General features: G+C 41.9%; 2 protein-coding genes across 4 annotated transcripts in view; one reads left to right on the forward strand and one right to left on the reverse strand.

Annotated features, from left to right (window-relative positions):
• The window catches only part of GFM2 (GTP dependent ribosome recycling factor mitochondrial 2), a 62879-nt gene extending 60754 nt beyond the window's left edge, over positions 1-2125 (forward strand). For 2 of the 3 annotated variants that reach the window (XM_080804072.1, XM_080804073.1), the window contains one exon: positions 335-729. In XM_080804072.1, coding sequence (XP_080660198.1) covers positions 335-472 — 138 coding nt within the window. In that variant the 3' untranslated portion in view covers positions 473-729. Of the gene's footprint in view, positions 1-334; positions 730-1847 lie in introns of those variants that run through there. The other variant, XM_080804071.1, reaches the window with a different exon arrangement.
• Positions 728-25380, reverse strand: HEXB (hexosaminidase subunit beta). The gene is made up of 14 exons (XM_080804074.1): positions 25041-25380; positions 21746-21891; positions 16794-16859; positions 14243-14289; positions 13900-14010; positions 8386-8487; positions 6270-6399; positions 4874-5054; positions 4298-4384; positions 2979-3051; positions 2277-2451; positions 1386-1476; positions 1178-1282; positions 728-924 (listed from the first exon to the last, which is right to left on the reverse strand). Exons 1-14 carry the CDS (start codon positions 25259-25261, stop codon positions 876-878), a joined length of 1584 nt encoding a protein of 527 aa, XP_080660200.1. The 5' UTR covers positions 25262-25380; the 3' UTR covers positions 728-875.
• Positions 25381-25851: the final 471 nt, after the last annotated feature.

The raw sequence follows: 25851 nt of genomic DNA on the forward strand, positions 1-25851 counted from the left end.
TTTTTAATATTGGGGATATTTATGCTGAAGCAAAGTAGACAATCAGGGCTTTGATTTTAGAGGACGCATGTTAAGTTTGAACTGTTAGGTCTTTGGATTTAAACTTACAGATATCCAAGGGACGGTGGATCATGTCCATCCTTCACAAAGGTTGAGGTGTGCTGTACCACGCTATGGCATCAGCCTCAATGGCCAGTTTTTTCCCTTCCAAGCACTTACTAAATGCTGAGTCCAGGGACTATATCTGATTATATATCCTGAAAATGGTGAAATGATAAGAAGCAGGAAGAGATACGGGAGGCTTAAATTTGCTAATGTAAATTATTTTGATTAGGGTTATTCAACTGTGCTTCGAACGCTTACCTCTGGCTCAGCTACTTTTGCCTTAGAACTCTGTAACTATCAAGCCATGAACCCCCAAGACCAGGCGACACTGCTCGGCCGGAGAAGTGGCTTGAACCAAATGCTGTAGGTCTTTGGAGATAACCTCACGGGCACCTTACCTACAGCTGCATTTTCAGTAAGAAGAATTTTTATTGTTTTTATTGTTTTACTGAACTAGATAAACTGACAGTGGCCCTGGAGCTGCCTGTTCTGCTCTATATAAAGTTATGTATGTGAACTGTATTGTGGACCTATAAAGTTACTGCTGTGGGATACAATGTTATCATAAGGTTTTCTGGGTTTTTTGAGCTTCTTACACAAGCAAGTATTCTATAAAGTAGAGTTCAGTCTTCAAAAAGATACTTTATTTAAAAACAATATGAAATCTCAATTTCCATGATTTCAAAATCAACTTGAGTGTAGAACAGATTGCTGTGGGCTTTGTCCCCTCCTGTTTTCTTCTTTGTTTAAGCTCATTTTTGGTTTTGTACTCAGTATTCACAATATCCAGTAAAAAGAGGTTCTGCAGCTATTCCCCGTCTACAGAACAGATAAATTATGAATTAGAGATGTTTTAGATTGATGGAATTCATCTCCATTTTAAAGAACTTCAAGTCAGAATCACCAAAGTGAATTTAAAAGTTATATCAAAATTCAGTGCATTTTTATATACACCTTTCCTATAAAAATCAGTGACTTAATTGGAAACTGTTAGGGGCTATACATTTCTGTTTACAGGGAAAAAAGTTAAAGGTCACTTGGACTTAGTGTCCTAGCTTTAAAAAGCTCTTACCTGGCCATCCTGCAGCGGTGAATAGTCAGTCTGTTGTAGGCATCTTCTATATCTTTGATGTTCTTTGGACTCCAGAGTCTCTCACCAATGGCACTTGCCCGAGGCCTGAAAATTAAATTGCTTTGGTGAACATGTGGTTTAAATCCACATTTTCTTATGCTTGGGAAAATTTCTAAAAAATTGAAATGTTACCACTTAAATTCCATACCATAATCTTGGAGTGAGGTTAGTTGCATCCACATATTCTCCCCATAGACAAGCTTCTCCACCAATGACCAGTTCTTTCTGTTCTTGAGAACCTACATTAAAATCATTGAATTGATGTAAATGAAGTAGTTGCTCAAAACTTTTACACAGAGGCAATAACTGGTTTCTCATTCCACCTTTACTGTAGGGCAACATTTCTGTTGTGTGGTCAGCAGAACCTTGGGAGATACTAATGCTTTTGGCACCAAAAAAGGGTAGCAAACTTTATTCCCAAGGTGCTTGTTAGCTTATTTTGACTTTTAGTTTTACAAAAACTTACTTGGGTTCCAGAACCATTTTCCCCTCTGCTTGCCAAGTGAACAGTGTGCCAGGGGAATACAAGTTGGAATACTAGTGACTGTCCCTTCCCAGTAGACCTCCAGTTTTGAAATACTTTTTAACACTAACATCCTTTTTCTTGAAGGAAATTTTGTAAAATCTGGTATATAATAAAGCTGGAAAAAGAAGAACTGTTCTTTAGGAAGAAGGTCTGAGAGCCTAAAGCTCTACCATTCCTCCTACCACCCCCTACCCCCATGGATGCAGACCCAAAGACCAACTGGACTGTAGCCTTCCTTGTGTCTTACAATGGAAAGGCCCATCAAAAGAGGATACAAGGTTAATGCAATGAAGAGTCTTTAAAATGTAGGGTGAGTAACAGTGCTCATCACCAGTGGAAACAGATAAAACCCAAAGAAATCTACTTTTGAAGTTCTGGTTTCTTTCACGAAATTTAAAATGTACTGGGGCCTTTCTAAGTAAACAAAAGTGAGGATAGTGAATCAGTAATATCCTGGTGGGAGATTAGGGAAGAAAAGGAACAAATCAAGGTAATGACGGGTGCTTCACTTACCATCAAAATCAAGAGGGTCCACTTTATAGAACTTTCTCCAATCTTGTCCGTAACTAATCCAATCTAAGTACCAAGGAGCAGAAAGGATCATAGGGAAGCCAGCTGCTGTGACTTGAGCTTGTTTTTCAGGATACATTTCCTGTTTCCATACTTGAACAACTGTGCCTGGCTTAAGCTATTAAAGTTAAAAACAGTATGTATGATGAGGTCCAACAATTACAAATGACATTAAAAGTTGAAGCCATTGTAGCTAGGAAAACAATTCCCTAAGATTCTTCAAAAAACACACATTTTTCCTCTTCAGAGTTAGTACTAAATGTTACTGGTCACTAGCCCTTCTGGAAAGATAATACTGGATTTGAAACTGTCATTTAACTGAGGGAAAATAAAAAGCATATAAATTGACAATTTAAAACTACCTTTATGCCAATAAAGACTCATTCATTGTTTGTTATGCTCTTATGAAAAAAGAACTTCAAAGTACTCTAATATGTGACAAATTATGAGGTAGTGGGGGGTGGGAGGGAGTGATGGAAAGGTGGCACTAGTCTCAGTCTACAGTTTCTGCCCAAAGTTTAAATTCAGAGGTAAGCTAATTTCCCCATCATGTTGGCAACAACATTATGAGGGTTCCTTCCTTCCAGCATGTTAAAGTAGTAAGTCTCTCATATTAACAGAATCAGATGCAGTCCTCATACTTACCTTAACATGATCATCAAAAACCTCTTGCCAGACTATGGCTCCCTTGTTTATAGTTGAAACAATATATAAAAGCCTAACGTTGGGGGGAAGAAAAAGTTATTTCAGAGCGAAAAGCTTAACAATGTGTTTAAAGCATGAACAGTAAAGCTTAACAATGTGTTTAAAGCATGAACAGTTTTCTATAAAGGACTGCGGTGTTGGGAGCTGCTTTTCACTACAGCACAGCTTTATAGCAGAACTTGCTACAGTTGGGTCCTGACCCAGTGTGGTTCCTTCTTTCCAGCACATGGCTTCAGCATGTCACATGGGTTAATGGTCATTTGCTGAATGAACATGCTAAGCATGTTCCCCAAAGTGGGGAAGACATGGCAACTCACAGGGTAGAATACAAACCACAATCTCTGGTAGTGGCATGGCTAGCTTAGAATAAACTGTCATTTAGCCTGTGGTATCAACTACATAGTGTTCAACAATTGCTAATACATAGTCCACAAATATTTCCTTGTATTTAGACAATGCCAGGTATGCTGCAGGTTTAGAAAATTAGAATGTACCACACAAAAGGGAAAACAGGAAAAGGCTAGAATCTTACCTTCCTTAATTCAGGAGTTGGCAAACTATACCCTACAGCCTGTTTTTATATGGTTCATTAGCTAAGAATGGTTTTCACACTTGTAAATATTATTTAAAAAACAGTACTATGCAACCATGGGTCCCATGAAGCCTAAAATATTTACTATCTGGCCCTTTAAAAAAAAAAAAAAGCTTACTTGTATACAACAGTACCATTCATTTCCAAGTTTCTGCAATGATGGAAACAGTCTATCTATGCATTTTCCAAATGGTAGCCACTAGCCTCATCCTGCTATTGAATACTTGAAACGTGGCTGATGTGACTAAGGAACTGAATTTACAGTTTTCTTCCTTTTAATTCAAATACATGCACAAGCAGCTGTGGCTATCATACTGGACATCACAGAAACCAAGTAAATGTTCCTGGAGTTGACCAAAGGGAATGAAATCCATAGGCTGGACAGTGATAAAAACTTCACAGGGAAGCCAGGGCCTTTGAACTGAATCCTTTGAGCAGGTGAATGCTGACCTTCAACATTTATTACAAGTCTACAACATTTATTACACTTCATTGCTTTAAGAAAAGCAGCAGATTGCTTCCTTCTGACACTTTGTACGATAAAGTATACAATATCTGCACTTTGACATGGAGTGGAGAGAAAACTAAAAGACAGTACTAAATAGCTAAACCTTTTACAGAAGACACAGATGAAATAAACATAGAAGTAGGCTTACAAGTAACTTACTTTTGAATATAGAAAGATTCCAGTCTTTGAAAATCTCTGCCAAAGCCCTTCCGCTTCATGAAATCTAGGACTTCTGGGTTGGACTCCCTTAAACAGAAACAGTGATTAAAATTGCATTGAAAGTTTGATAAACCCAAGGTCTTTAAAGCAGCATATATCCCTAACTTCATTTGTGCAGATTTAAAACTATTAAACTTTGTAGGGGGAAAATGAGCCTAAAAAACTTTATTATGAGTTATCCTAGTTTTCCACTGCAGATAATTTTTTTTCCGGAAGCCGGTTTCTGGTGGAAATGGCTTTCCTGGTCTCGTGCCTCTCCCCTCTAAGGCTATTGGCACAGAGGATTTTTACTTGAAAAAATCTTCCTCACTTAATCGTTGCCTTTTCCCCAAAGCTGTTCTTCTTCACCGTAGTCTTTTCAATCTCCACTGTCTTGCACATCTTGATTCTCCTTCCTCAAAGCTGCCACTCTTGAGTTATGTTGCTGACTTAATACCCTGCAAACAGAGATCTGTCCCCCAATCTTCCCTTTTCACGTGGAGACCTCTCAAAAAGGATTTTAAAGAATGGTCATACCAACATGTAAAGTCCACTTCATCTCCTCCCAAGTGAACGAAGTGATCTGGAAACACTGTACCAACTTCTTTGAAAAACTGAGCCAGGAAGCAGTAAGTTGAATTCAGAATAGGGTTTATAGGTCCAAAGGTCCCAGACTGCTCAGGTCCATTGTAACATGGAGTCAGGAGGTTTTTCTGACCTGGAAGAAGTATTTTAATCACAAAGACAGACATGGGTTTGGAGGTGATTACACTACTTTCTTTTGTTGAAGCTCTAAAAAAGGTAAGCACATCTGCTAAGAGTTACAATGGCAACTCCTTCCAAACAAGATGAGGAATTCTTTTCTTGAATCCTATTCCCTGTACCTCTTTTTTCCCTTTCCACTGTTCTATTTCAGATATTTCAAAGAGTAACTCCCAAATCTTTGGCTCACCCAGACCCTTTTTCTTGATCTTCGATCCGTATTTCACGTTTCCTGTTCAACACAACAAATTTCCAGTAAGGGTGCTACTATTCTTCCCCTCTATAACTTTTCCTTCTCCCAGAGTTGATCAGTTGCCAAGTTCTATGGATCGTATATCCAGAATGTCTCTCAATTCTGTACATTATTTTCCATTCTCATTGTTACCACTCTGGTGTAGGACTTGTTTCTTTCTCCTTCCAGTCTGTCACTTCTTCAGGTTTCCCTGAAGTGTGGTCCTCCTCATGTGATGCTTCTTTCCTGTAACTTTCAGTGGTTTCCATGTGTCCTGATGGAGCCCACATTCCTCACCCAAGGCCCCCTACATTGTACTTCACCAGATTTCCCAATATTCTCCGAGTCCTCCCTGGTAATACTGAACAATTATAAATGCGAGCTGCTGTGCTATGTGCTCTATATTCATTATTTAACCCTCAAAAAAATTACATGATAGTTGCATTTTAGAGCTGGGGAACCTAAGATGAGACACTCTAGAACTCATTCAAGGTCACTCAGTTTAAAAAAAGGCAAAAAGAGGATGCAAACCCAGGTGGTGTGGCTCCACTGCCAGTTCTTACCCACCCTATAGTGTTTACTGCTCTCGGCTGCACTACACTTGGTCAACTAATGCCTTTCCTGTTATTCCCTTTATTAGAAACATGAATATACTTTTTGAGCTCTCAAAAGCACTTTAAGTGTTCTTCTCATCCAAGAAACCATTTCTTAAATTGACTTAGCATGCTCTACTTGTAATTTTTCTTTTAGCCCTCGTTTTCATACTTTGGGCAGCACCTGGCATAGTAACTTGCTCACAATAATTACTCAATTCCATCTGTCAACAGTGTTACCTTTGTGCAAACCACAGTTAAGAACAAAATGAATTAACACCAGGTCATAAAGATGGAGGAACTCAGGTACTCACTCTCTGCAACTTAAAAAAAAGACACTCCTTACCTTTTCCCCAAGACTGTGTATGTCCAGGACTATCAAATTCTGGTAGGACTCGAATGCCTCGTAATCGGGCATATTCTATCACCGCACGGACATCGTTTGGTGTATACACGTGAGACAAAGAATAGCTTCCCTATAAAAGCCATATTTAATAAAATGTATGGAATGTATTTGTCTATGACACTGTTAACAGTTCTGTTTGTACACTGGTATTGGATAGCTGATTTTTCTAGTATCACAATGTATTAAATAGTCCTTTGTGATGTTGGAGGACTTTTTAAAATTTTTCTTTGATCCCATTTTATTTTCATTCATTCCTGGGTAAACTCTGCAGCCTATGTGGGGCTTGAACTCACAACCCCAAGTCAAGAGTTGCATGCTCTACTGATTGAGCCAGCCAGGTGCCCCTGCAGGACTCATTTCAATTACTTTTTTACTGTATCTTATCAGTAAGCCCTCAGCACACTATGCGTTAATTCCAGATTTATGACTAGCTCTATCTCAACTAGCTCCTCTTGTTTCAGGAACATTTACCATCATGTAACCATACAACAAAACAGAAATAAAATGTTTGACTCCAAAGTCAAACTTGTGGAAACTCTTGAGTATACTCTTCTTGTCAGTTTTAGAATAAAAATTAAAATACTATTACAAAGCTGAGCTGTCACCTTTCAAAGTCATTTTAATTACTATCAGCTTTAAAAATATCCCCAGACATGCTGTGATAATTTTTTAAGATTACCCTCAAACCTTTTATAGGTCACTTAAAAATTATGGGTGTAACTACAGACAAAGGTGTCAGTTAAAGGTGTTACTGAGCATATTTCTCAAGGTATAAATAGATAAATATTACATGGAAATTATAAGCTGTATCTAATTTTATATGTAAATATAACCAAAAATGTCTGATCCCATGACCCCCATCAAATTTATACGTAAGATCAGATCTAACTACTCAATTATAATATAGAAGACAAAAGAACATACTAATTGATAGTAGAGGGATGCAAACAGCAAAACCCAGACTTTGGGAACTAGAAAAATGATTTAGTTTTAACAAAGATAAAAAGAAAAGAAAAAAGTAAACGGCCTGGGATGGTCACCTATATATCAAAAGACAAGGAATGGACATACTAACTGACTACTACGTATGGAACTCATATGCATCTCATTGCAGGTAAGATTTTTTTCTTTAAGAAAAGGTAAAGGCACTTGAGAAAATGTAATGACTGGCTAGCTGGATGGTTAATTTTTCAGCTGCAATAATATATTATGGGCTTTTTGTTTTGTTTTAACAAAAACAGAACTTTTTACCAATGAGATAATGCTCTCTGGGATTTTCGTAAAAAATAATGGTGCCAAGGGTGGGTGAGCGCAGGTTATTCAAGATTGGCCAAGTACTGATTACTGAAGCTAGATGACAAGGACATGGAGTCATTATTCTACTTCTGCATGTGTTTTGAGATTTTGTGTAATAAAAAGTAAAGCAAAAGCAAACAAAAACAGAGTGCCACTAATATTTCAACCTGTACTACATCATAACATTGGAAAAAGCTTGAGAGTGTGGACAAAGGACAACATTTAGAGTCCCGGTTTTGTCCCTTCTTAACTCCAATTTGGAATGAGGTCAGTAACTGCCTCTGTATTTATAGGGGGATTAAAAAAGATGACATGAGGCTTGCTCCCACCTCCACTGTTTCATAATACAGTTAAACTGAACACTGCTGAGACAGCCATTTATTTTTTAAGGAGCTCTCATCTCTAAAATTCTCTATATAGTTTTTCAGAGAAAAAGTCATTTACAGAATCCAATACAATTCTAGGCTACATGATAAAAATACTCAACCTTTTATTAGTTGTGAGTGCTAGAGGTCTCCTATATTAAGCTTCTTAAATTTTATTTGTGTAACTACTAGAGATTATTTACATTTACAATAACAATTATAAGAACAGTTTTATGGACCTACATTGCTAAGCTACAGCCTATTAAAGTTTTTAAACCATGAACATCTAACTTTTATACTGTAATTCTATCCATAAGAAACATTTAAGCTGAAAACTTATGATGAAACCATACAAACATTTTTGAAGACAGACTACAGTAACATTAATTACTCACTTTGTTGCTTAACTCAGGAAAAGCAACGCTCTGGTAAGGGAAAGACTGGTCATCAACAATGTGCCAGTGGAGAACATTAAACTTATTAAAAGCCATGGCATCCTGCAAGCAAACATGTTAAAAAATTATATATAATACACAGATGTAATATACAGATATAATACATACACAATCCAATTATCTATATTCAGGATCTTTTCCAACATGTCTACTTCCTTTTAAATTTTTTTCAGCAAAGCAGGAATACGAAAGAAGTATAAATCATTTATCTTATACACTTCATGTGGGTGGCGCCTGGAAGGCTCAGTTGTTTAATGTCTGTCTTTGGCTCAGGTCATGATCCCAGGGTCCTGTGATCAAACCCGGGGTTGGGCTCCTTGCACAGCAGGGAGACTGCTTCTCCCTCTCCCATTCCCCCTGCTTGTTTTCCCTCTCTCCCTGTCTCTGTCAAATAAGTAAAATCTTAAATAAATAAATAAAATCACACTTCATTTGGCATGTCACTTTTCAAAAAGCCTATTCAGCGTTTTGTGTTTATTCTAAACAAGGAGCTAGAACTTTGTTCTCTGAAAACGTAACAATCTTCTAAATTCCAAGTATTTATAAACGGAGTCGGGCAAGAATAGAAAAGAGTTCTTAGAAACAATGGGGTATATAAGTACCAGGACTTATAATCCCCAGAGAAAAAGTCATTTACAGAATTTAACACAATTCTGAGATCTGAGGGGTACGTGGGTGGCTCAGTCATCGGGCATCTGCCTTCAGTTCAGGTCATGATCCCAGGGTCGTGGGATCAAGCCCCGCATCGGGCTCCTTGCTCAGTGGGAAGCCTGCTTCTCTGTCTCCTGCTCCCCCTGCTTGTGTTCCCTCTTCTCGCTGTCAAATAAATAAAATCTCCAAAAAAAAAAAATTCTGAGATTTGAGTGCCATCCCTTCCTTTAGAAATGAAAGAAACCTGGTAAGAGTACAGTACTCTCAAATTCTGGGTGAAATTGGTATCAATTTTATGTACATTCTGGAGGAATAAACAATGTAATACACAAAACATAAGCCGACTATTTGACAAAGATTAAAAAAATAGTAAGAGAAGAGACTGGTTTGCCATACCAGATAACTAAAACTTAAAGAAGCTTCCCTTCTCCTCCATCAGGACTGAAAGGATTTGCTGATGCATTTGGGAAACAGCTTATCTAACATGGGAATTATGCAAAGAGGTCCAAGTTTTGGGGGGATAATGGCAAGATTTTTACCATCAGAGGAGGGAGTTCCTCAGTAGAGACCAGGGGCTTGCAAACTTTTTTCATCAAGGGCCCAAAAGTAAATATCTTGGTTTCATGAGATACACAGTTTCCATCACCACTGATCCTGTTGTCACAAAGCCACACAAAATGGAAACAAATGGATGTGGCTGTAGTCCAGGAGAACTTCATTAGCAAAGACAGGTGACAAAGTGGATTTGGCCCTCGGGCTCTAATTTCCCCAGCCCTTGATACTGATAATTTTAGTATATGTGCTGCCAAAGCGAGCACCTTTAATACTGATAAGATACAGAATTAGATAATGATGTGAGGGTCATGTAGAAGATAGGGTAGGAAGATCGCAAGTTCATCTTGTCCCACTGACACACCAAGGTAATAGTTACATGTAGACAACTAACACGGAAGGCAGAATAGACCTTCCACGGTCCATCACAGAGAGATGACCACTGAAACAGCAGTGGAGATACGGTTGGGAACTAAAGCCCTGACGAGACCTAATCCCAAGCAGGAGGGACTCAGCTGCACAGAGAAGTGAGACCCCATACCAGGCACCCCAGGTACAGGTACCTGCACTGGGAGGATGAGTCTATTAACATCTGGCTTTGAAAACCAGTGGGACTTTAAACCCACCGAGCCACCAGGCACTACCCACCCCACCCACCCACCCCCGCCCCCGTGGGCCAGAGGGCAATAGGAAACGAATTCTGCTCTTAAGAAGCAAGCATAATAAACCAAAAGACACACCAACAAAGTAGCAGTTTGAAAAAAGCCTAGGGTATACTAAAGGTTTATTTACTAATCTCAGAACTTGCACTAGAAGGGGAGAGATCTTTAGGAGGCTTCCCTAAGAATCAAAATGCTGGCAGGCACCATTTATTTCTCATTTCTCTTCTCCTCCCCCAGCCCAGATAGCTGAACACCTAACAATTCACTCATCTTGCTAGACCACATGCCCTGCCCCATTTAACCCACTGGCCTTGGCAAGTGTCCCTCCAAAGTGACTCCTATGTGGAGAGAAGGAGAACCCCATCTACCAGCACACCTGCAATGGAGAAATCTAGCAGACATCTGTCAACATCCTGGCAGTTAACATTACCAGTACTAGAATAAGTCATCATGCCACCTGACAAGCATGGAGAAGAACATGGCCTCACTTCTATCTTATTCCTGCCCAAAGCTTGTGACCTCAAATCCAATCGTGTAGAAAACAGGCAGAGGTGTATCCTACAAAGTAATGGAGCCATACTCTTCCAAAATGTCATGATTTTGACAGACAAGGAAAAATAAATGCTACAAAATTAAAGGTGGCTAAAGAGACATGACAGATAAATCCAACAACACCTGATCCTGGACTGGATGCTGATGCGAACAACTGATGTAAGACAAATGAGGTCTGCAGAGCAGGTGATCACATGATGTCAATTTCCTGAGTTTTGATGGCTGTACTGTGGTTACTGAGGTAAGCAGTTGTAGGAAATGAAAAGGGAAATCTCAAGGGGTGTGAGGCATCATACATGCAACTTGCTTATGTTTTAGGAACACATCTTTAAAAATAGAGGGGGAGATTAAGGCAAATGTTCAATTTTGAAACTGGGATGTCTGGGTAAACAGTCTGTGGGAGTTCTCGGCACTCTTAAGAGCTTTTCTTTAGGTTGGAAGTTACTTCAAAATAAAAAGAAAAAACTTCTAACGTTAGAGAAATGAAAACCATCTGTATTGGCCGGAGAAGACAAACTGATAGACTGAGAGTTCAGAAAGAGACTCATGTACTTACAGGGAGTTAGTATTTGCCACTCATGGCACTGGGAACAGTGGGGAAATTACAGATTGCTCAAAAATGATGCTGAGACTACAGGCTAACCATTTGGAAAATAAAGTATCATCCAGAACATGAGGAAGTAAATTCTAACTGAATCAAGAATTTTGTAGGAAAAGGTAGAAATTTTTTTTATGATTTTATTTATTTGTTAGAGAAAAAACATGCAAGCACACAACCAGGGAGAGCAGCAGAGGCAGAAGGAGAAACAGGCTTCTGACCGAGCAGGGAGTCCAATTCAGGGCTCAGTGCCGGGACACCGGGATCATGACATGAGCAGAAGGCAGACGCCTAACCCACTGAGCCACTGAGGCACACCTAGTGTATACTTTTTAAACATTTTATTTTTTAAAGTAATCTCTATAGCCAACATAGAGCTTGAACCCACAACCCTGAGATAAGAGTCACATGCTCTACCAAATGAGCCAGCCAGATGCCCTGAAAGAGTATATTAAGAGAAAATTTGAGATATTAGATTATTAGATATTAGAAAAATATTATACTACATATAAAACTATTACTTATACAGAAAAAGATACTAGTTTAAAAAACACATCTAGAAAACTTCACTACAATACAGAATGGGTAAGCATATAAAAACAAGCAAATACCAAAGTACCACTGACACACATATAAACAAATTAACACCGAAGAGCTCTTAAGTCAACAAGGAATCAACATTCCGGAGGATAAAACGGACACTGAAAATAAACTTGCTGCCTGCAATATAATACAAATAGCTAATAAGTAAAAGAGGCTTCTATTCACTAAAAAAATCACAGAAGTGCCCTGCTGGTGGCCACACATTCACTCATATGTCCCCTCTAAAAGGCCATCTGACACTAAGAACTAACAATATCCGCCAAGATAAAATGTATCCTTCTTGAAGCCCAGACACTGATTTGCAAGAATTTATACTCAGGAAATAATCCTGACGAGTGTACAAATATAAGAATACTTACTTCAGGGACGCCTGGGTGGCTCAGTGGGTCAAGCCTCTTCCTTCGGCTCAGGTCATGATCCCAGGGTCCTGGGACTGAGCCCCACATCGGGCTCTCTGCTCAGCAGGGAACCTGCTTCCCCCTCTCTCTCTGCCTGCCTCTCTGCCTACTTGTGATCTCTGTCAAATAAATAAAATCTTAAAAAAACAAAACTTACTCTACAGTACTGTTTGTGATAAGTTAACCTAGATGTCCATCAGCATGAGAACAGTTGTATTCACATAATGCATCATGGTATACAGTATGTAATATTCAACTCCTTAAAAAGATGGTATGGACCTCATAATTCTTTTTTTTTTTTAACGACTTTACTTATTTGACAGCACACAAGCAGGGGAAGCAGCAGGATCCCCGATAAGCAGGAAGCCCAATGTGGGACTTGATCCTAGGACCCTGAGTACATGACCTCAGCTGAAGGCAGAGGCTAAGTGGCTGAGCCACCCAGGCACCCCCAGACCTTATAATTCCTTCCTTAAAAAGATGTCCATAACAAGTTTTTCTGAGGTAGCAAAAGTGCAATTCTATATAAATTTTTATTAATTTTTTTTAAAGATTTATTTATTAGAGAGGGCCCAAGTGGGGTAGAAGGAGAGGAGGAGCTGGACTGGACAGAGGGAGAGGGAGGAGACTTCCCACTGAACAACATGGGGCTCGATCCCAGGACCCTGAGATAATGACCTGAGCCAAAGGCAGTTGCTTAACCAACTGAGCTACCCAGGTGCCCTCCATTTAAGTTTTTTAAAGAGTTATGTCATATGTGTTAATACTTTCATTTTTAATTGTAAAATGAGATAAATGGGACATTGAAATTGATATCAACCTTTGGTAAACGCAAATACGGGATTACCACCTCTGCACAGCTACTTACACTAAGCAACTTCTTACACTAAGCATTCCTTTCCTTCATGAAAGTGATAATAATGTCTTTTGAAGAAAAAAATTCAGGGTGTTAGTGCAAATGCAAAAACTACTTTTTAATAAGACACTGTGCATAAGTGATCAAGTGAAGGTGCAGAAAAACATAGGAGGAAAACCTCCATACCCCTACAAACGGGCGGTGACTGTGGGGATGAACCAATAAGTGGACAGGAAAAAACGGTTCCTGTCAACCTCCACCCCAGCTCCCACCATCTGAAGTCATATATTCCTTTGAAACATCTCCCTAGGGATAAAGCAGCTTCCAGCCTCCTTTCTATGCCACTTTAAGCAAATTAAATGGAGATCACAACGTTAAAAGACACTAACTTTCTCGACCGAGGAAAGAGATTTTCCAAGGGAGGCAGGAAAAGAAAGCTCAATGCTTTACTATATGACAAACGACCACCCCCTCCCCGCCATATTCCAACTTATAAAATGGAGTCAAGAACCCATGTAAAGTAACACCATAAAAGGACACAGCTTCAGCAGAGACAATGGGGAAAATAAAATAATTACCTACCAGAGTTTTAAGTATACTCTTAATGGGCAGGAAGTGTCTAGCTGTATCAATTAAAATTCCTCTGTGCGGAAACCGTGGAGAATCAATAATGTTGGCCTCATTGATGGTGAACTAGAAAACAAAATAGAAGTGCTTTATTTTCAGAATTTTTCTCTTGACTTGAGCTAAGTGAAGACTGTATCTATGCAAGTACTGCATAAAAGATTTAGAAGAAAGTGTGAAATTTTTACCAGAGAAGCTAAACATTTGGAAAGAACATTCAAGAACCAAGTAAGTAGCTAAAAACTTTGTATTTTTCTTGTAGTAATCCAACAATTTTTAGTAACATAATAATCATACTTACAGTCCCATAAGAATCTTGATAAATTAATTGGCTAAAGGTCTCTAAACCTAGGAAGAATAAAATTTATAATTTATTGCATTAATTTATGCAACAGATTGAGTGAATAAAAGTCATATTATGCAAACGTACACCCATAGCCAGAAAAGGCAAATAAAACTAAATACAATGTCACACCTATACCCTCTAACATATTTTCTAAAATCAAAGCTCAGTTTTTATTATTTTTAATTGTTTTTTAAAAAAGATTTTATTTACTTACTTGACAGAAAGAGTACAAACAGGGAGAGTGGCAGGCAAAGGGAGAGGGAGAAGCAGACTCCCTGCTGACCAGGGAGCCTAATGTAGGACTTGATCTCAGGACCCTGGGATCATGAGCTGAGCTGATGGCAGATGCTTAACCAACTGAGCCATCCAGGCACCCCCAAAACTCAGTTAAAAAAAAAAAAAATCCCTGTTGCCATCTCATTAAAAGCTTTACTTCATGTTACCCACACACTGGGTTTTGTCTGAACAAGAACACAAAAATGAATAGTGATTTAATACAACAAAATACTAGTTACTTAATAAATTAATAGCATTATAAAGAAGAATTTTTATGAAAAAATATAGTAACTTTAGAAGGTACATAAAGTTAACAGAGAGGGGAAAAGGTTCGAAACCACCATGAACCTATATTAAGTAAGGGCCCAAGTTAAAACTTCAAATGTTTTACTCATAGCTGTAAAGACTATCTCCTGAACATTTTCACTCAAGTGGATTGTTTCCTTAATACACTATATTAAAAGCCAATTCCTCTAGCTGCCCTTGACTTTACCATAATTTTTTTCTTAAAAGCTTTTAATTTTTAATGGATCTCTACACCCAACACGGAGCTCAAACCCACAACCCCAAAAATCAAGAGTCACATGCTCCATTGACTGAGACAGCCAGAGACACAACTTTACCCTAATTCATCATTCTAGCTGACAGTGAAAATTTCAACCTAATAGTCCAAAGTCAGAAAGGAAAGAGGAGACATAACTGATGTCATGGAAGTAAAAAGGATCATCAGAAACAACCATGTACAGTTATAAGCCAGATTTGACAACCTAGAAGAAATGGATTAATTCCAAGAAACATATATCCTACTAAAACTGAATCATGAAGAAATAAAAAAAACTGAAAAGACTGCTTACTAGTAAGGAGACTGAATCATTAATCCAAAACCTTTTGACAGACAAAAGTCCAGGACCAGGCTTCAGAGGTGAATTCTACTAAACATTCAAAGAAGAATTAACACCAATTCTTCTCAAACTTTAAAAAAAAAAAAAAGAGGAGGCAATACTTTCAAACTCATTTTACAAGGCTGGCATTACCCCCAATACCAAAAACAGGTAAGAAAATTACTGCCCAATATCCCTGATGAACATGAATATAAAAATCTTCAACAAAAGTGGCGGGGCACCTGGGTTAACACTCAACCTGAATCAAATCCAAGGCCTCCTTTATTTTTAATTACTGTAACCAGTTAGCTCACATTAAAAAAATAATTTTTTAAAAACCCTACTATTTGTAAGTCAGTGGAACAATATCTCATCAAATTAGAGGAAGTAAAAGAAGCTTCTGAACGGGAAAAATAAATGTCCCAATACCCAAACTTTGTTCCAACTCTGAAATTCAGGAAAAGCTTTTAGGGTTTCTCTCTGCCTATCGCCTCTAACCCCTCTAGGTATGTATTTGACACTGTTCCTGTAAACGTGGTTATGTTTCTGAATCCACAGGAATTTAAAATGGTGGAAGGGCCCTCTCCCTCTTCCCACTATTAGAGTGTATGTGGTTGACTGTGCCTCACCAAGACTTTCATGATCAAGTGATTCCTGGCCGAAAAACAAAAGCAGAATCACCCTGTTGCCCCCAGTGGGTTCAGATGAAAACTGCTAATAAAATCAGAAACAATCCCAAAGGGAGACACCAGAATAGAACCAAGAAGACTGCGTAAGGAGTCACATAGGAGATGAGATGGCACACAGTTATTTACGCTGTATGGAGATCACTAGCATCTCACTGTATTAAGCTGAAAACTTCATCACTAGCTGGAGGATATGTTTTATTGCGAAAGTTATTTTTCTCTTTGTTTCTATGCTTCTGCATTAGCAGGCTTAGCAATAAATCTGAGACATTTTGCTTGTAAGTAAATACATTTTTTAAACGAGGGGAGAGAGATACTTGCTACTGAGGGTGACAAGAAATGACAGTGAAACAGACTGGAAAGAAATGCCCTCCTCCAAGCAGGATGAGGCATTTATAGCTCCGTCCACATTACAGTCCCAAAAGCATGAATGAATTACATTCATACATAAATATGGTAACATCCAAGCATTTTTCCAAAAGTCAAACGATCTTTCTCGCATGCTTTAAGTGTACATGTGTGATGGAAATAATTTTGGAAATACCTGACAAACCATCTGTGAAGGGCCCAAGGAAACAAACTTTTGCTGTGGTTGATTTCCCAAAGCACCAAACAGAGATATTTCTCTACTAGAAAATAACAATCAAACTACATATAACTTACCTCGTAATACTCCCCAAACTCTGTTGGCCTTGAGAAAAGCCACTGGTCCTGCCACAGCTAACGTATCTGCATTGGGGTGGGGGGGGGCAGGGGGCGGGAGAAGTTTGTTAATCTCTCAGTCACACAACAACGTATTTCTTAAACATATAATTGATATTTCTGGAGCATTCCTTTCTCCTGAGCTCCAGGCTTATTTCTCCAACTCCTCCTGTACATCTTCACAGAGATATCCTGTGGATTCCTACAACCCCACAAGCCCAAAGCCGAGCTCCTCCCTCCTTCCTGCCTCACGCTGTCCCTGCCTGTCCCCACTGCGCCTCATCTCTGCGGGGCACAGCAGTGCCCTCCAACCAGGAAAGCTGCTCAAGTCAAGAATCTGGGTATCATCTCCACAATTCCTCATTTTCCTTCAGGTGCATTATTGTCTCCACTGCCCCTCAACAGAGTAAGTTCCTACTTCAGCTATGATTTTAAATTCCTCAGTTCTGTAATTCCTTGTGAAGCCTCAATGAGCATTCAAATCTTCCACTCCACCTAAGGCCAAGTGTTACCTCTACTCTTTATCTTCTACTTCTACGCTTCTCTACTTGCCTTGTACCCACCTTTCCCCACTATCCTCCTAAATCTCCCTTAAGATTCACCTCCTAGGGGCACCTGGGTGGCTCAGTGGGTTAAAGCCTCTGCCTTCGGCTCAGGTCATGGTCCCAGGGTCCTGGGATCGAGCCCCTCGTTGGGCTCTCTGCTCAGCAGGGAGCCTGCTTCCTTCTCTCTCTGCCTGCCTCTCTGCCTACTTGTGATCTTTGTCTGTCAAATAAATAAATAAAATCTTAAAAAAAAAAAAAAGATTCACCTCCTAACTCACTTTAGCTAAACTGAGCTGTGCCCCACTCAATAAAAGGTTCACACCCAGCTCCAGGTGGCTGCTTCTGGGCCAAGGGGGGACACTGATCTTTCAATGTTCTAAATCACACTGTCCCTAAGGCTGCACCAACAGTCCTTGTAGACTTTTGGAGAGGTTTAGAGTGGAGACAACCACAGATAAAGTAAAGCACCAGACATTACAGAGACTGGAAGTTAAAGGGCATGCCAGACGTGGGCTCTGCTGCAGTACAGACACTCGGGCGGCAGGTTAATGGCTCGTGGCCAACTGGACCACACCATCGCCCTCTACCACCACTGCCCACACTGGCACCCAAGAGCAGGCTGCAGGTAGGGGAAGGAGCTCTAGCAACAGCTAGACCTTCTCAGGTGACAGTCTTCTGACGAGGCAGCCCTTTCCGTGAGAAGACCGCAGTGCTGAGTTAGCAAAAGGCCAGGCTAAGCCAGGGACTGCTGTTTTGAGTACAATCTAATCCTGTTTCCTCTCCAGCTCTATTAAGTTCTTAGCCACCAGACTCACTGACTGCTGTTTTAAACTTTTTTTTTTTAAAGATTTTATTCACCAATTTGACGGAGCGCACGCACACGAGCACAAGAGCAGGGGGAGCTGTAGGCAGAGTGAGAAGCGGACTCCCCGCTGAGCAGGGAGCCGGATGTGGGGCTCCATCCCAAGGACCCTGGGATCATGACCTGATCGGAAGGCAGATGCTTAAGCCGTTGAGTCACCCAGGCATGCTAAAAACATTTTTTAATGCATCAGTTTTCAGAGCCCCAGGAAATAGTTTTAAACACAAAAAAATCACAGAAACACATCAATACATTGCATGGACTCAACACTCATTATTTTCCTGGAGCTGCTGATCTTAAGAAGGACTTAGACTCCACTCAATGCAAAACCCACAAAGAGAAAGCAGTTAAAAGGAGATTTTGTTTTCTAAAACGTATGGACACCTAAGCTGTAGAATTTCAATTTTTTTTTAAGGATTTTTAAAAAAAATTTATTTGACAGAGAGAGGGAAAGCACAAGCAAGGGGAGTGCCGGGCAGAGAGAGAGGGAGAAGCAGGCTCCTCGTAGAGCAGGGAGCCCGATGCGGTGCTCGATCCACGGACCCTGGGATCATGACCTGAGCTGAAGGCAGAGGCTTAACCCACTGAGCCACCCAGGTGCCCCAGAATTCCAATTTTTAATTCAAAACCGAACTACTGGTGTTAACAGCGATTACCCTCCCTGATGTGGGATCGGAGTGGCATCTTGGACTTCTCAGTTATCCCTTTGTGCTTTTTGCACTATAACTACTTTGTCTTCAAGAGTGTACATACAGATAACATCAATAAATGATTCTTTAAAAATAAAACAAATTAGGGGATGCCTGGGTGGCTCAGTCGGTTGGGCCACTGCCTTTGGCTCAGGTCATGCATGGTCCCAGGGTTCTGGGATCAAGTCCCGCATCCGGCTCCTTGCTCAGCGGAGAGCCTGCTTCTCTTTCTGCCTCTGCCTACTTGTGTGCTCCCTCTCTCTCTCTCTCTCTCTGACAAATAAATAAATATATAAAATCTTTTTAAAGATAAATAAATAAATAAGTAAATAAATAAATAAAACAGACTGGGTGCCTGGGTGGCTCAGTTGGTTAACCATCTGCCTTCAGCTCAGGTCGTGATCCCAGAGTCCTGGGATCGAGACCCGCCATCTGGTTCCCTGCTTCTAGTGAAGCCAACTTCTCCCTCTGCCTCTCTCCAATAAATAAATAAAATTTTAAAAAATAAAATCAAATAAAAATAAAATAAATAAGGTTAACATCACTTTTGAGATGCCCACTCAATTCCCTCTATTTTGGTCAGAAAAAACATACTTACCAGACCTTCCCCTGGGCATTTACATACACGTATGTATAACAAATGTAGTCCTGCCATATATGTGTGTTCCTGCGTATGTCCTGATACACAAACAGTACCCTACTTCTTATATGCCCTATGCCCACCTCCGCAGTTTATCTCGGCAAGCTCTCCAGGCTGTTCTCTCACTCGGCCTCTTTATTCTTCCCTCTAGTACAGCATTCTTCAGCGCCCACGGACAAGATACACGCAGTCACTCTTATACTGATGAACATGTGGTTTTGTTTATAACTCTTCACTATGACAGGCAAGCTGCATCAAACAGCCTTGTTATACGTAATTAATGCTCTACAGTAGACACTAGTTCACTTCCGGTTCAAGGGCATATATATTTTCCCTTTTAATACATAATACTGTGGCACTTGTCACTTCCTTCAACATTTTCTCACACTCCACAACAACGGTTGATGTCATTTCCATCATTACAACAGCTGATTCATTTTCTCATCATCATCTTCATCAACGAGTTCAAAACTGAAGACTAGTTTCTCCTTCAACCAAAAAATTTCAGTCAGCTTGTCCTAAGAAGCCTCCCCTTCAGAATAAAGGTTTGCAAAGCTGAATGGATGACAAACTATACCTCTCCAGCCTCAAAAACACAGCCATTTTCTGGAATTTACGATATGTCATCAGTGTTGCTAACAGACGGCAAAGATTCCTTGGCAAGTTAACGACACTTCCATTGCAATTCATATTGCAAAACCTAATTCATGAAGTGTATGAGTACTGTCGACTGAAATCACATGTCTGACGGTCACAGATAATCCTGTTTATCTTCTAAGAACAGCTAGAGAATTGAAGAGAAATGAACTTACTTTCCAGAGATGCAGAAGAGATCTGATCTAGGGGCGCCCAGGTGGCTCATTCGTTAAGCATCTACCTTCGGCTCAGGTCATGATCCCAGGGTCCCGGGATCAAGCCCCGCATCGGACTCCCTGCTCGGCAGGAAGCCAGCTTCTCCCTCTCCTGCTCCCCCTGCTTGTGTTCCCTCTCTTCCTGTGTCTCCCTCTGTCGAAGGAAGGAAAGAAGGGAGGGAGGGAAAAAAGGAAAGAAAGGAAGGAATCTGATCTACACTCAGAGAATGAAGAGATGAACCTAACTGTAAAGCCGTCTGAGGATACAGGAGTCACTCTTCTCTTAGATATGGGGTAGCCCCTCTATCCTTACACTCCACTCCCCCGTCTGCTCTGTCTGCACTTACCTTAGCATCTACGTCCTCACATTGCTCCCCTTGGTTCCTTGCTGTAATTCCACAATCTTCCCAGTCATTAGGCCCTATGAAAACAGCCTGCCCAATTGCTTCCTTCCAAAACAATCGAGGAAAAGCCCAAACATTTTAGGCAACAAAAATATATAGCTAAATAGTGATTGCACTGTAAAATGAAACAACTCCACCCCAACTCCCAGTTCTGCAGTATCTCCGTGTCAAATTAGATTATAAATAGAGATCATGGATATAAGCAGAGATTGATTCTCAAAATAAAAGTTAAGAAATTACCAAGATGTCCCAAAAAAAAAAAAAAAAAAAGGAGATTAGCAAAGTACATTATTGCACTAAAAATGATGTCACCAAAAAGTACTTCATACATGTTTATAATGTTAGGCCAAAAAGCAGACTACAAAAGCCATATGGACAGTATTACACCATTTTCATGTCATTTTTATATGTTTATACTTACATCTATGTATATTTCAATGTTTAACTCTAAAAAAACAACACATCTGAAATAATAGTGATTGACTTGAGTGCTAGGGTTATGATGATTTCTTTCCTCCTCTTCACTTACTGTACAGATTTTCCACAATGACTATGAATTACTTTTTTTTTTAAGGTTTTATTTATTTGACAGAGAGCAAAAGATCACAAGTATGCTGAGAGGCAGGCGGGGGCGGGGGGGGGGGAGCAGGCTCCCTGCTGGGCAGAGAGCCCGAACCAGGGCTCAATCCCAGGACCCTGAGATCATGACCAGAGCCCAAGGCAGAGGCTTAACCCACTGAGCCACCCAGGCACCCTATGTATTACTTTTATCATCAGCCTTTAATGATAATTTTAAAAATCAAACTTACAAACTCACTGACCAAGAATTCAAAATAGTTCACGGCATGGAACCTATCTGTGGCACATAAGCCCCTCACGAGCAGCTTAGAACATGATACACTCACATTACACAGGTACTCACAGGATTCATCTGACGTGATATTGGGGTAAAGATCACACTCCGATTCCAGGACAACTGAGACGAGAAGTTGCTTTAACTCCACTGCACTATTACGTTTAGGAGGGCCGAGCTGTGACTTTTTGAGATCAAAAATATAGTCATGGTATCTGTGTGAGAAATAAATGCAAACAAATTTTTAAAGCACTGCAGCCAAGTTTTAGATACACGTGTGGCCGTGGACATTGCAGCTGACTCTTCCCATCCATGCTACCCAGTACTGGTCCAACAAGAGGCTCTCACCCCAAGCTGCACATTACAATTTCTGGGGGAGTGTTTTGGAAATACTGATGTCCAGACCATCAGAATTAGAATCTCTGCGAGTAGGATACAGGCACAGGAACTTTGGAAGTTATGACCCCCACACTTCTAAGTGCCTCATACGAAATTGCTGTTAAGAACTAATAATCAAACCAGTAATGGTACTCCCATCACTTTTATGCAAGCCAATTAATTATAACCAGCGATGGAGGTGGGGCATCAGGGGTGGTGGTGGCAGGAAGTTTCCTATACTAAGTGTGCGACAAGAGTCCCATTTCTCAGTATGGGACACCTGGACTAGTTGCACCCTAGCTGCAGCCACTAAAGGTGGCAGAAATAGAAAGACTATGGATTCCCTAATGATACTGTTGAATGCCTTAGTCAACTAGAATCCTCCCTGATTTTGGACTTCTTCAAGTGTGAGATAATAGGTGTTGTTATTGCTTGAGCTTGACTGAGTCAGAGTTCCTCCATCCAACAAAAGTATCCTAGCTATTGCACACCCCCCACCCAAAAAAAAAGGTCACTGAATTCTTGACAGGGCCTTGAAAATTTACCTTCTGCTGATACCCAAATACCAGAGAAACGGGATATTAAAACAACATTTAAAGGTGTTCAAGGACCAGGTAGACTTCAAAGCAGTTAATATTTTAGATTTTGGTAAGCCAGAGGTTGTGTATGCTACTTAAGTGTAAGAACATCTGGTGTGCTTCCAGAAAATTGAGAGCTAGTTAAGTTCCAGTAAGTTTGGAAGCATGTGGAAGTTAACGAGTCAGAGAGTGGGATGGATGAAGGTGCTGAGAGCCCCTTCCATGGGAAAACCTCAGTAGATTCAGAAGCAAATTAAGATCAATGAATTGTAAACTTAGAAATGGTTAAGATGGTCAATTTAATTTTATGTGCATTTTACCACTCTTAAATAAATTTTTTAAAAGGAAATTAAAATTGCCAGCAGCTCTGAGATCTGAGTTAGGGGCTGGCTTGTCCCAAATACGGAAAAGCTTGATCCTGGACATTGAAACTCCAACAGAAAACTCAAAGGGTTCTAAAGCAGTGGTGTCCAAGGGTTAATTTTGCCTTTCAGGAACCGAGGGCATGCAGCTTTTTGTTCAGAGAAAACAAATGAGTGACTAGCATGTGATGGATCTCATTCTACAAGTTGAGGAAGTTGTCACACCTGACCGAGCTCTCTGGTTCCAAAATGCATACTATTTCAACGCAAGGTTTACGATATAAGCTGGGCACTTCAAAGACAGGAGCCCCTGGTTCTCAACAATCCAGGGCCTACACTGTGTGTGCTCCTGACCACCTAGCACCTTTGGAACATCCCCATCATCTCTATGTTCTACCAACCACACTGCACTTTTACTCTGAAATAAATACCCTTGCAGGTTCCTAGAACGCTCACCTGCATGCCTTCAAGTCTTAGCCATAGGGCTAATGTTTTATAACCTGCTCCCTAACAAGGTAAGGTATAATTAACAACAGCTGCCTCACATACCAGGCATGAATTAGGCCAACTCAAGATAATCACCTGCACTGCCTCAAAATGCCTATCCTTGTTTTGAAACCATCTCACACCTGACTCAAGTCCTGGTTATCCAACTACTACCAACTCATCTTCCCTGCTTGCTTGTCATACTCCTACCAGTCCTTTCAAGCCTATTACCAAGTCCTTTTCCACTAACAGTATGGCACAGAAGGAAAACAGTTGTACCAACTGAGTCCCAAAGCAAAGATTTCCTAGCCATGATTTTCCTTTAAGATGACCTTCATGTACTTCTTCCTCCTCAATATCCCAAAGCAACCAACCACCTTGGCTTTATTCCCTCACACTGACTATAGCCATTCTGACCAGTTTAGCAGATTCAGTACCAAAGGCTTACTAGAGTATACATCTAAAATGAGGGTAACACTATCCACTCAGTTGCAGGAAAGTAAAGGAGAGAAAGAAGCCACCCGGACTCTTTAGCTTATGCTCCAGGTCCATCTGGGGCCAGCAGGTGTTAAGCTGGTTTTGCACACAAACACCCCCCCACCAGGTGTCTGCTGTTCTGCAGGCAAAAATTAAGCTATGATGCCCACCGGACACAGATAGACAAACATCCGGGGGAATAAAGCGGCAGTACGGCCAGCATCAAACGACACTCGTCTCCAGCACTACAGGCCTTCAGGAGAGTCCAGCAGATAGGGGTCTCACAGTGCGGCGACGCCACAGGCAAGCCGAAACACCTTCCCAAGAGCAATCTGCCTCGTATTTGGTGTGGTCAGCAAAGCCAGGCTGTGGGCTGCCTCCGCGTTACGGAATTCACCCTGTCTGTGGCCAAAGGGGTTCCAGACGTGGAAACGTGGGGTGCTCTGGGACTAAACGGAAGCTGCCGGGGCCAGCACGTGACCTGCCCGCCGCGAAATGCAAAGCAGATACTGCGGCACAGGGATCACATCTAAGTAATTAAATGAAGACGGCGAACATTTCGTATGAAACAGATTGGGGGAGTTTGGGCAACGCTCCAGCCCGAGCACCTTCTGAACTGTTACCAGATTTGGCGAGTGCGGTGGGGAGGTGGCCTTTAAATGGCAATCCACCCGGGAATCCTGGTCCCAAGCTTTAAGCACTCATCCTTCTCCTGGAATTTCCTTCAAAAAGGAAACTGCTACCCCCAACCCTCTCCATCCGTCCTCCTCTCCCCTCCAAGGCGAACACGGCCACGGATTCCGAACAACCTACCCTCTCCCCTCAGTACTCGGCACGCAAACAGGGCTCTCGAGCGCCCAGAACGTCCCTTAGGAGGGAGGAGGGGGAGGAGCTTGGGTTTCAGCACCTGTGTGTCCGAGCCGGCTCTCCCACTGTCTAGACCTGCCACTCTGGTCAGGTCCCTGGCCGGTCCGGGTTGTTTCCTCATCGGGGAAACGGGGATAAGAGCGCGCCCCCGACTTCGCCCCCCGCGCCCGCACAAACCCCCGGGGGTCCGCCCGGCCGCGCGCGGGGAGCGCTCACCGCCGGAACGCTTCTTGCAGGAGGGAGCAAGAGGGGCCCGCGGTGGACGAGGGGTCGTAGGAGAAGGAGAAGTTCTCGCGGGAGACGACCAGCAGGCGCGGAGACATCTTCACCGAGAGCGGCATAGGCCACAGGGTCGGGCCGGGCGCGGCGAAGGAGCGTGGGGCCAGCGCCGCCAGCAGCGCCAGCAGCGCCGGGAGCCCCAGCCCGCGGTGCTCCATGGCCGCCCGGCTGTTCCGTCGGCCCGGGTGTGCCCGAGCGGCTGGCTGCACACCTGGCCTCCCCGCCGACCGCGAGGAGGAAGTGCGGAGCGCCCGGGTGGGGGAGTCAGCTGACCGCGCGCCCCGCCCGAGCCCGCCTCCGGGCCGCTGGGCCCGCCCCCGTCGACTCCACGCCCCGCCCCCGCCGCCCCCACGCCCCGCCCCCGCCGCCCTCCACGCCCTCCACGCCACGCCACGCCACACCACGCCCCACTCTGGCAGCTGTGAGCCCTCCGCAGAGACCCGTACCGCCGCGACCCGAGGGGAGGCGGGGGGGGGGAAACGCCGGAAACGCGGCTCAAGGCGCCGCTGGCGAGGGCGCCCGACGCGGGGGTTTTGTTGGCTTACTCCCAAGCCCAGGCTGTCCTCGGACGTTAGCTCAGCGTGAACTGAAGCCTCCCGTCAGAAATCCCCGGGGCAGGGTTTGGAACAGGTGGGAGGTTAGAGATTCTGCAGATTTTCCGTGAGAGAGTGTCTCGGCGCAGGACTCCTGGACACTTCGGAAGGACACCGTGGACCCAGTTAATTAGGCAGATGATACAAAGAGGCAA

This window comes from Martes martes (genome assembly GCF_963455335.1).
Source record: "Martes martes genome assembly, chromosome: 5".
In the NCBI taxonomy this organism is placed as follows: Eukaryota; Metazoa; Chordata; class Mammalia; order Carnivora; family Mustelidae; genus Martes; species Martes martes.

Excerpts from the sequence above, each read along its gene's own strand:
- HEXB (XM_080804074.1), bottom strand. The coding sequence starts at position 25,261 with ATGGAGCACCGCGGGCTGGGGCTCCCGGCGCTGCTGGCGCTGCTGGCG. Across the intron at positions 4,385-4,873 it reads GAAGTGGACTTTACATGTTG|GGAGTCCAACCCAGAAGTCC; the intron begins GTATGACCATTC and ends TTTCTGTTTAAG. Across the intron at positions 2,452-2,978 it reads TTTTTGATGATCATGTTAAG|CTTAAGCCAGGCACAGTTGT; the intron begins GTAAGTATGAGG and ends TAACTTTAATAG.